A 12,686-nucleotide genomic window follows, 5' to 3' on the forward strand; every position below is an offset into this window, starting at 1 on the left:
ATAAAAAAAGGGAAGAATCAAATTATAATGTGTTTGTATCATCAAGATTGCATGGATCAATACAGAATAACTTTAAACGAAACACTTTCCATTTTTAAACCCCTCTTCCTGTGTACGGAAAGTCCATTCTTCTTTTGTAGTCCATCTGACATTCTGTTTGAATATTAGCGCTGTGACTTTACTAAATGGGGAGAATGAGTGTCGTTTTATAACAGCGCGACATACTGCACAGCAAATGGGTTCATACCGACATTTGATACTGGGACAAAAACATCCATCCAACTGGCATTAAATAAACATGGTACAGCCGAGAACACTGATTACATCTGGGTAAAGATACCAAGGTAAGATAAACCAACTAAGGAAGACTAAGGTCAAGTACAGTAAGGCAGAAGTTGTGACACCTACTTATTTTGCATGTTTTCTTCCTATTGCAACAAGAATACACAAACCGTAAACCAGGATATTTGATCAGCTAAGAACAGCAAAAGGAAAAGATGAACCACCCCATACGGTACTGTAAAATAAGAGATCGCATATTTAACAACAAAAATAACAGTTGTAATTATTATTAAAGGGTTAGTTCACCCAAAAATGAAAATTCTGTCATTTATTACTTACCCTCATGCCGTTCCACACCCGTAAGACCTTTAATCTTCGGAACACAAATTAAGATATTTTAGTTGAAAATATCTTAATTTCTCAAGATCCATAAAGGTACTAAAAACATATTTAAATCAGTCCATGTGAGTACAGTGGCTCAATATTAATATTATAAAAAAAAAAAAACGACTTATTTAGTGATGGCAAAACACTGCTTCAGGAAGCATCGGAGCTTAATGAATCAGTGTGTCGAATAATGATTCAGATCGCGTGTCAAACTGTCAATGGCTGAAATCACGTGACTTTGGCGCTCCGAATAGCTGATTCGACACACTGATTCATAATGCTTCATGAAGCAGTGTTTTGAAATCGGCCATCACTATATAAGTCGTTTTTTTTTTTGTTTTATTTTGGCACACCGAAAATATTCTCGGCGCTTTATAATATTAGTATTGAGCCACTGTACTCACATGAACTGATTTAAATATGTTTTTAGTACCTTTATGGATCTCTAGAGAGGAAGTGTCATTGCTCCCTATGAAGGCCTCACAGAGCCATCGGATTTCAACTAAAATATCTTAATTTGTGTTCCGGAGATTAACAAAGGACTTACAGGTGTGGAGCGGCATGAGGGTAAGAATTTAAATTTTTGGGTGAACTAACCCTTTAATAATAATTTTATAGAACAGCATAGAGCTGCACGATTAATCGAAAAATGACCGCGATCTTGATTCAAACACCCACAAGATATTATATTAATTAATCACAACAGTTCGCCCGCGTCTTTTAAACCTTTGACAAAATCATACCGTGTTTGTGCTGCCGTGCTGAGCCAGAGAGAGCAGTTTTGAACCACAGTAGTTATTTCTGTGTTACAAATATTTCAATTACCAAAGAAGTACTGCGATAACAGTTTAAAGTTAGGATATAAATACTGAGGTCTACGATAGTGATATAGTAGAGCAAACTACTAGATCTAATAGAGCAAACCACCTTTTGAAATGAACCTGGGGCTTATAACAGTTGTATTACATCTTACGCCACTAAGTGATAACAAGTGACTGTTAAAAAATGTATTTGTCATGGAATCATTCATTAAAAAGATTCATTCAAAAATACTGATTCATCCAGTAATGAAACAAGTATTTATTAGTCATTGAATTGATTCAAAACCATAAAAAAAAAAAATTAATAATAATAATAATAATTTAAATTAATTAAGAAATTTTCCAGCAATTAATATTTTGTCAGAACCTCTGGTAAACTGAATATTTTGTTTAGTTTTATATTTAGAATCGTTTTATATTTAGAATCGAACAAAAACAAAAAAAAAACATGATTCTCAATTTTATCCAGAATCGTGCAGCTCTTGATCAGCATTAAAATTACAGTACTACTATTTATGCATGCATTTCTTGGCTTTCAAATGTTAAACCAAAGGGCTTATATTTTTGGTGGGAAAACCTGTTGATAACTGATTTAGAAACCAATTTGGGAAGACGGTTGGTGGTATGGCGGTGGATACTGTTTTAAAATGCATGCTATAAGCGACCCATGCACTTGCAGAAATGTAGTTCATGTGGAGTAGCATTTACTGTGAACAGAGCCGCTGAAAACACCATCAAATTCTGAGCATCATTTCTCCCTCTGGATTTCCAGACAATCAGAAAAGAGATCATACACAATAAATGTACCAAAACACATACAATTCACAGATCTTTAGTTGCAGTTTGTAAATAAATAGTGAAATGACTCCCGGTTAACTCCTTAACCTGGATGTGAAATAGACTTAGGGCTTCAAATGTGCAATAAAGTGAAATTAATTTGTTCAACCCTTTGACGATCATACCAGTGTGATCACTCTAGGCTGGTTAGAATGCTCAGCTGCTAAATTCAAATGTGCTTTCGTGCTTTGGCTGGAGCACAGCCAGAGATGGACATCGTATATCACAACTCTTCAGTGTTTTCAACCACATAATGTTTATTTTAGGCTTCAGACATTTAAATACACACAAATACTAGCAATAAATCCATTTATAGTGTTTTAAATACACAGCGATATCTATGGAAGTGACAATAATATTTTCAATTATAATTTGTCGACGTATTTAATAGGGGTAGGTACTGACACAAATGTCACTATTCGATTCAAATTTTGATTCAATTCAATTCGATTCAATATCGATTATTTTGGATATATAACAGGTACAGTACATGGCAAATTTTCTCATGAAAAAAAAAATCCCTCAAAACTAATACTGTAAACACGTGGGAGTCAGTAGGTAGGCCTACTATATAATATTAAAGGTTAAAATGAACTGATTTGTAATTACATTAAACCCAAGGACATTTTTATAATAATAAAGTTATAATAATAACTTAATATAAACTTTAAAATGGTGGCTGTCATAAAAACTTGACGGATTTATTCAAACATGCATTAAATATTGAAGAACATAAAAATTATAATGAATATGTAATATGGTGCATATATTTATATGGTGCATATGTTTATTTTGAATGTCTACTAAGCTAGTGAAGCTATTGGATTATTTACAGTTGTTGCGCTGGCACACAGTTATTTAATAAATAATTCACCACATTTGTGTCTGTTTGTTATTTTGTTTTACAAAGTTAAAAAAGTAATGTTTAAGTCAAGCCTGATGCCTTGCACAAAAGATTTTTTTTTTAGGTAATTCAGTACTTTTTTTATATTATTACCTGATTATCAGTTCAGTATTCTGTATCGGCCAATACTGAATCCCGGGTATCGGAATTGGTATTGGCAAAAAAGGCGGATCGGAGCATCACTAGGGCTGCACGATATATTGCACGATACAAAAAATAGCATTTAAATCACACTTAAATGCGATTCTTAGTGCGATTATTAAATCGCAAAGGATGCAATTTTTTTTATGCGCAGCTTGTCAATGAAGTATGGCTCCAAATGCTAAATCATCTGAAAGCACTGCGAGTTTGAGTCGCTTATAATGTACATTTGAAAAAGCAACACGCATCAAACATCTTTCCAGACATGAGAAGCATTTATTAACATCTTGTCCAACAAAAGACATCATTTAATAACGTTTCTACTCCACACTCACTTCAAAACGACAGTTGAGCATCCTTCTGTGAGATGATGTGGCTTCTTACACAGAATTAGACAGTCGTGTGTTTATTAGTCATGTTTAATCAAAGCGTATCAATCTTCTGTTTATTCAGCTACAGTGATAGTATAGCATCCATAGGGATTTCCTGTAATTGAGGCGTGTTATCTACTTTTGTGGAAGGGCATATTTGGAGATTGTGCGTGAGAGCGCCCTCTGGCTTTCAGATGGAGAAGCATTTACTACTGACAAGTACAGCTCTGACAAGCTGTGCAAATCACCAAATCACATGCAATAATATTTGCGATAAATTTCAATAATATATCATGCAGCCCTATTGCATGTTATAGATCAACTAACATGATTGATTATAAAGGCGTTTAAACGACAAAACGCATTCGCTTACACATATTTGAGCATCTGAATATATCGAATAGTTCATGATATGGTAACAGGTTTGTGAATATTTTGAATAAAAAAGGAAAAACTGAATAAAAGCAATACATCTGTCATTGCGTTGTGTCACATGACAAGCATGCCGCATCACCATAGAAATAATATTATGAATATGATACGTTCTAAAAAAGCTTAAAAGAACTCACACTGTGGGCTCAGCTAGAAAATTGACCATGTAGAAAGACTTCATTAGCACATTATTCCAGAAATTAGAAGAAAATTTAAATAAAAAGAAGAAAGAGCAATCAACAGTTTGTGACCATTTCCTTTTGCACCTTCATAACAGACAATAGCCTTGTACTAATATGTTCACTCATCACATATGTGACCCTGGAGCACAAAACCAGTCATAAAAGTACTGTGACGAGCAGGGCGGGCGAGAGCCGTGAGGGAACGGCACAAGGCCGGTGACGCGAGTGATAATGAGCATCACCTGCGAGGCGTGCCGGCCTCGAGTCTCTCACGGAGGAGCTCCGGAGGCATAAAAGGAGGAGTGACATCAGTAAAGGACGAGAGAGGACCAGGCCTGGACTTTATTTTATGGTTTATCATGTTTGTGTGGCCGGCAAACGTCCCTGAGGGTCTGCCGGCATTACTTTCGTTTTGTTCTTTGTTTATTTTGAATTAAAGTTTTGTTGAATGTTCGCCGGTTCCCGCCTCCTTCTTCCCACATCTACTAACCTCGTTACAGGTACATTTTTGAAATTGACATTCATACATCATCTTAAAGCTGAATAAATAAGCTTTCCATTGATGTATGGTTTGTTAGAATATGACAATATAGCCGAGATACAACTATTTGAAAATCTGGAATCTGAGGGTGCAAAATAAATCAAAATATTGAGAAAATCGCCTCTAAAGTTGTCCAAATGAAGTCTTTAGCAATGCATAACAATACATTTTTGATATATTTACGGTAGGAAATTTACAAAATATCTTCATGGAACATGATCTTTACTTAATATCCTAATGATTTTTGGCATAAAAGAAAAATCAATAATTTTTACTCATACAATGTATTGTTGGATAATGCTACAAATATACCCGTGTGACGTATGACTGGTTTTGTGGTCCAGGGTCACATATGTCCAAAAAAGAACTAAGCAAGATAAAGGTGAACATACTTTTCAGTGAAAATCTTTTTTAGTCTCACAACAAAAACCAGCCACTGTATAATCCAAATGCACATTTATCGATTTGCCCATCAGCAACTGTGTTGTGGCTTTACAAAAGAGGATTTCAGGAGTAAATGTATGTTATCCACAACACAGAAAGATCTTTGTTTTGGGGATTTGTTTTAGAAGTTGTGTCACTGCACAATGACCCCAGCTAAGCTGTCCGGGTGTTATACAAGGGAAATAAGTGTAACCCCTCTTACTCACAACAGCTGTGCTGACAGATTACAAAAAATAAGACAGTGGAAGAGGAACCACTGTTACTTCAGTTCTGCACTCCAGTCAGTAGGCTATGTAGTCTAAAACAGTAAAACAATCACAAGCACACATAACGCTGTGCATAAATATGTCATATTAATGCATACTGCCAAATGATGATGCATTCTGGAAGGCACACAAACTTTTTTTTGTTTGTTTGCTTTAAATGTTAATCGTGCAAGGCACTCAATTCCAAAGCTCTCATGAAAAACAGTATTTACTTATAATAGCTGGTAATTACTTACAAGAAAAACAGATACAGGAAACAGAAGCCGCTAAACAAAGTTTGGAAGCTCAACTAAGAAGTTTCCAGTCAACATTATAACATAAAATAAAGCGCATTACTTCAAACTTCTGGTATGTTATCATTCATCAGATCTGAGGCACTGTGACAACCATTCAAAAAGTTAAAACTGTTATTATGATTTATTGTTATTATTTGTAATAACAACAACATCAACAATAAATGTATCTTGTTACAACTTTTAGGTTGTAGGTTTACTTCAACTTCGAGGTAAGAGGTTTACCAGTGGTTTTATATTTCTAACATGTACTGGCATGGATGTATTAAGTGTGTTTGCTAACTGCTACTGCTGCTGTCTACAAAATATAACCACATGCCAAAACTCAAGTGTGGATTTGTAATGCATCAACACAAGCTACAAGCGTAAGCTTTTCACTCTAATGCTTTGATTTCAACCAGAGCACATAGCTCAACCAGTGCGTTCATAAAAGGATTAGACTAGAAATTGAAAAATAATAAATACAAATCATACAATTCATGTTATTCTGACAAAACAATGAAAACAATATTGTTGAAAACAATAACAAATAATACAGCATTTCACCTACTAAGTAAAATACATCTATATTAGAAAAACACTGTTTCTGTCATTCTGCATTGATAGATCTATAGGAACTTCATTAAATAAATTCACAAATTCCTCTTTAAGCTTCCCGTTTCTCTGTGTGCGTTTAGTCAGAAGTTGCCAGTTGTGATTTATTTTAGGAGTCGTGGCGTTTAAGGCATAATTTACATTCGACTGGGCAAGCGCTCAAACTTGATTCTCTCAGCAGGCATAAACTCATGCCTGGGCAAAACTTCTGTGAAAGCTCACATGCAGCATACAAAATCAAACTGTTCAATTATTTCTCATTTCTGAACAGTAGCAAGCATGGTCCATATACAGACAAAACATCCAGTAACATCGTGAAGTAACTCTATTAGGCATTGAGTTGTGTAACACAAGTATACAACACAAATCCATAAACACAATTCAAACAACAATCAGGTAAAAGGTTCCTCGTATCACTATAAGCAGGTATGCTCGTCCCATTAGTTTACACCGATTCCTCTGAGAGAGCATGTGCAATGTGACCCATAAGATATGGTTTCTTATGTTACCCAGATGCTCCTGAATACTTCTGCCTATAGACTGATATAAATACCGAAGCGATGTGCTAAAATATAACATTGTATTGATTAATTGTCTCTGTAGACAAAAGAGTGCAGGGCTGTGTGGGCAATTGTGATCCAGGATGAGGGATGTAGTGGGAACACAGAGTACAGGCACAGACTGTGCCTCTTATGCATTTTTCAATAAAAGCAAAATTCAAACCTTGATCACAGTCTGTATAGAAACATACACTGTTGCCTTGCTATTCCTTAAATACTCCTAAATAAATATAATCATATAAAAGGTGCACATTAAATATGCTCATGTAACTTCAGCCATATCTTATCTAATGTTCTCACATGCAAATATGACCTTTGGCCTAGCCGGCCTTATCAAATGATTTCCCCCCCCCCCCTTTTTAAATCACTCATGTACTGATATACATAAATTTAACAGTGCTTATCCATAATTAAAAAATAAGAGCTACCAGTAGAGGGGGTTTACATGCAACATATAAAACATGCATGCATGCATACATGAGCAGCAGCAGCAGCCAGCACAATGATATTGGTCAATATTATATGAACATACAGTAGTTCAATACACCACTAGTGTGTTTTCTCAACTCTACCGAACAGGTCTTCATGTTGGAAACTTGTCAGACCAGTCACTGAGAAAATAAGCTGCACAATCCTGGCAGTAAACGCTGCTCCTGTATGGTGCATGCTCAGATTATATTCAGATGGTGTTATGTAGCTATTTTACGAGAAACCAGAGAATTCGATCTCAATGCGGAGTAACACGAGAAACAGCCTCCGGTGGCACATACATACACAGAGAAAAAAACATGTCATGATACAAACGAACACTCTGTACATGCATATTGCCTTTAAAGGGGTCACAACATATTAATTCCCACCTGAGGAGCAGGAGATGAGGAACACTCCAAACGCCAGCTTTGTTGCAGGTCCCATTTTTCAATCTTCTGTCTTGTCCTACAAAATCCAAGAGTCTCTGCATTCAAGTTTCCCCTCGAATTACTGATCAGCAGTCAGTGAAACACATCCATGTCACCGAGTCAGTGATATATGGCAGTGCACAAATCCAATGGCAGTTTATAGTCCTCAGATTTAGCGATTGGGAAAACGACATCAAAGAGTCCACTGGTGTGATAGTTCACGCAGACGAGCTTTTAGAAATAAAGTTATCTATGACTGTCCATGCAGTTTTCCTGAAAAACCATATCAATAACGAGGAAATTCCAACGCGTACGAATACTATCTATACAATGTTGCCCTATCGCGCGCTCAGAATAAACGAGCCCGTTCAATAAGATCTTTCAGTAAATGGGACAGCTCCCATTTCCAATGAATAGAGCTGGACAACCTATGCATAGAACCCGCCATAAAATATATATAAAATATTGTTATTGATGCAAAGAAACAAATATTTCGAGCAGAGCAATGTCTCTAAATCACACCCACCTGAAAAGTGTATGACAGTACACTAAATGCATGCACATTTACCGGGATAAAAATATAATCACCATCCCTAAACGATATTTCCACATCACGCTTACTTGAATTTTTTTTTAATATATATATATTTATAAATATAATTTATGTAGTACAACTGAGCATAGATAAAGTGAAATAAATGGGGTCACGCGCACGATTCAGCGCACGCGCGAGCTCAAGTTGACAGTGAAGGACTTAAATATGGCCAAACGCGCTATATCCACATTCCCTTCGGGTGTTAATGACTCAAACCTGCATTTACCAACCTCACAAAGCTTTTCCAGAGCTGCTAAGGTAGGTAGTTAAAACAAGCAGTCGTTTTAAACTAAGACATGTCGACGGCTGAATAAAGCTTAGCATGTACAGCCTCCGAAATAACTTCATCAGCCCCGTCGGGAATATGACGCCAAAAATGAGACGGAATTGACAGATAACGGCACTAAATGTAATCCTTCAATATGTATTTTCCCGGTGTTCGCAGTCAGTTGACTTTTTATAGCGGTCGGAACTCAATTTATCGCGGTTTCACTCTCCGTTGCTGTCAGTCACCGTTGGCTTACTGTATTCAAGATGGACGCCCGGGCGGATTGTTTTTGTTTTTTTCTGTCCTCCACTGCCTTTACCCGCCCATTTTTTTACGTAGCGCGACACCGTGCCAATTGACAAGCGCTTTACCCAATCAGAATCGCATATGTAAATAATTGAAACCAACCACAGTGCCGGGTTCACAAAAACCCAGCCCTCTCTATGAGGGGTTTGTATGTGGCAGTAGAGTGACGAAGGTAGGCAGTGAAATATTCACTGTATGTTAATAGTAGTGTAGGATACTATCATACCTGTGATGTAACACCCTATAATTTATAAAAAGACGAATTCAAATGCAGAATTGTCTGTTTTTATTTTATGTTGCACATATTGGGGAGACCAGGGCTAGTTCTCACATGGGGAAGTTGTCACCAGTTTTATATCTATAATAACTATAAGGTTTTGAGTCAAAAGTCCACTTACAGAAGTGTGTGTTTTCTCTATGCATAGAACCTGCCATCAATTGTATCTAAAATATTGTTATTAATGCTAATAGGAACTAAGCAGAGCAATGCCTCCAAATCAGCTGAAAAGTGTAGGGCAGTTGACTAAATGTATGCACATTAACAGGGATAAACGCTATGGTAACACTTTATCTCGATAGTCCACTATAGACATACTAAAGATAAGAAACTTTGTAACACACCACATTAGAGTATTAGTAGACTGTGCCCTTAATATCTGCTAATTAATTCTTAATTCGCTTAATTCTAACTAACTTTTTCAAGTCTCAAGTGTTACTCTTCAAAAACTACTAGTCATCTGGACCAGATGATTACTAGTTCTTGAAGATGATCTTTTTTTACTCTGAACATGGTCATAAAACGCATCATAATTACTCATCTAGTCACTCTGCAGGAACTACTAGTGATGTGGAACATTATTTTTTCACTTTAAAATTGACTCCAGAGGCCAGTTGAATAAACTTAGTCACTATATTAAGACTGTGTCTTAAGAACTAGTTTGACCAAATTGCAGTTAACCAAGGGGTAATCAATGTTATTTTTCCAATTCAAATTACACCAATCTACCTTTTTATGTAACAGACTTTAAAAAATCATGACCACTCTTCAAGAAAAACATTAGTGTCTTAACTTTTAAGACTAGTCTAAGTGGTTTATGCAACCGGCCCCAGAGAGATCAATAGTAGCTCTTGAAGAGTGACTAGGTAACACATGAGTAATTAGGAATGCATTTTATGACCATGTTCAGAATAAAAAAAAGAATAAACATTTCTCACGTCTCAGACACCTTAATATGGTGATAAGTAATTGGTAATTCTTTATAATGTCATAGTTATGAGTTATTCTTAATGATGCCAATCTCATTCAGTAATTATTGATTGCCTAATAAGGAACTATCTCAGTCCTAAATTTGATATTACTTACTGATTAGTTAATCTTGTTTGCATAGTAGTAGCTGAAGTGTTAATTGAGTACTACTCATTTATCCTGCATTACTTACTAAATAGTTACCTATTAATGATGGACCATTATTCTAAAGTGTTACCCATAACTGTTATACTATTTAAATTTAGCTGAAAAGCTTATAATCCAGTTGTTAAGACTGGCATCACTGTTTCTGGGTCCAAATGCTCTAACAACAAAAGTGCTAATATACATTTGTAGTGTGCAGTAGTACTGAAAAATCATGATCCTATCCTTTATTACAAAATCTCTGCAAAATCTCAGTTGGCCAGACGGTGATTCATCTTTTCTGAATCTCTAAAATATTGGTGTCCAGACACCGTAAGTCAGGAGACTGCATCTTGTTATAAATGAATACTGCTCATAAACAGTTTTTAAGTTAGTATTCTCACTTGAGAAGTGAGATTTTAAAAATGTATTAGTAAATGTTGAAATTAACATTAACAAAGGTTAATAAATGCTGGATAAGTATAGTTCATTATTAGTTCATGTTAACTAATGTAGTTAACTAATGTTAACTAATGAACCTTATCACCCAGTTATCGATACGTTACAAGTTAACAAGCAGATGTTCGATGCTGTTCGATGGCGTGTTCACTTATGACAACTTACCTCATAGTGTGACAATATGCCCGCTGGCTATTGACGTGTTCAATAAAAGTGATAATGTTCAAAAGTTGTTTTTTTTTTTGTTTTTGTTTTTATAGCTAAGACTTTAAGATATCTGCATACAGTAATTTATTTTAACAGGAATCATATGAAAGGGAAACCAACACAGAAAAACAAGTAATGAGTCATTTATTGTTTTACTGTTACTAAAAACCATTAAATGCCTGCATGGTAAATGAGAAATCATTTGCCATTGTTGTTGTCAGCATTTGATGAAAGTACAAAAGCTTGTGGATGTTTCGCCTTAATAGCATCATTGCCTTTAAATAAAATATAATTCATTATTTTCTTTTGCTTTATAAATGCAAACTAAATTTTTTTTTCAGTCAATTCTGATAGGAATGTCTGAATTCATAACAGGGGTTAAAGTGCACTCATACTTCAACTTTAACCTGCATTAAAGCAGATTCATCTTCACATGAGCTGTAATACTAATATTTACGCCTCTGTGCTAAACAGTTGTTGATTTTAATTTGCTTGTGCACATGTTAAAACTATTGCGATGTTGTCATAATCAGGAGTGACCATTGTGTGAAGCAGCTTTGTATATTTTAATTTCATTTAATCTCATGCAAAACATTTATTTTTCAGATATTTAATGTAACAAATCATCTACTGGCATAAGATAGGTACCAACCAGACCATTTTAAATGAAAAGCATCATAAATCTACATTACAAGGTTCTTCACAGAGGACTGTTATTAGTGATTTGTGTGCTGCTCTCATTGTAACATAATAGCAACTCCCAACCTGGCCCAATGCAGCCTATGTAATCTGATCCACAAATATTCACACATAATCCTGATGCCCTATTTAACCATAAGCATTTTTTTCATTGCTGCAGTGATCTGAACCTTTGTTGAAGTCTTTCTGTTTCTTCATCCAGTGTATGCAGTGAAAGAGCTGAAAGTTTTGGAACTAAATGTGAAAAGGGCACTCTGGAACATATTTCACAAATGAAATGTCAATTTTCCACCAACCTGAGGTGACTTTGGAAATATTCAAACTAAGCTACTGTGAAGGTCAAAGACATATGATCAATGACAGTGCCCACCGCACTTTGTCTCCCTCTCCTGATATTTCAAACCAGAGAGAATGCTGAAGAACGCTCTTTTCTACCAACCTCCACACCTCCTCTTTCCCTTTTAAAATGAACCAATGCAGTTCTTCCATAGATAGATAGATAGAAGTGTTCACATCTGTTTTAACATTATTGTGAAAGGCCATGTCAAAAATAATATATTATACTTTTGACAAAAAAGACCAAAAATAATATAGTATTAATAATAACAGGGTTTCTGTGGGTCTTAATTTACCCTTACATAAATTAAGGCCTTAAAGGCCTTAAATCAGAGCAGAAATTAAATTCAAAAAGTCATCAAATGTTGCATACTGTACATTGCAAAAACTGAACTGTTTTCCAACACAAATATCTAAACATCTTTAAATCAATATACATTTACTTGATATGCTAATTTAAAAAGAAGTCTTG

The 12,686-nt window shown here is 35.3% G+C and overlaps 1 protein-coding gene across 2 annotated transcripts in view; it reads right to left on the reverse strand.

Annotated features, from left to right (window-relative positions):
- acvr2aa (activin A receptor type 2Aa) overlaps positions 1–9,088 on the reverse strand; it is a 62,927-nt gene extending 53,839 nt beyond the window's left edge. For both annotated transcript variants that reach the window (XM_067410741.1, XM_067410740.1), the window contains exon 1: positions 7,916–9,088. In XM_067410741.1, coding sequence (XP_067266842.1) covers positions 7,916–7,970 — 55 coding nt within the window. In that variant the 5' untranslated portion in view covers positions 7,971–9,088. The remainder of the gene's footprint in view (positions 1–7,915) is intronic.
- Between the last annotated feature and the right edge of the window lie 3,598 nt (positions 9,089–12,686).

Source organism: Chanodichthys erythropterus, chromosome 14 (genome assembly GCF_024489055.1).
Source record: "Chanodichthys erythropterus isolate Z2021 chromosome 14, ASM2448905v1, whole genome shotgun sequence".
Taxonomy (NCBI): domain Eukaryota; kingdom Metazoa; phylum Chordata; class Actinopteri; order Cypriniformes; family Xenocyprididae; genus Chanodichthys; species Chanodichthys erythropterus.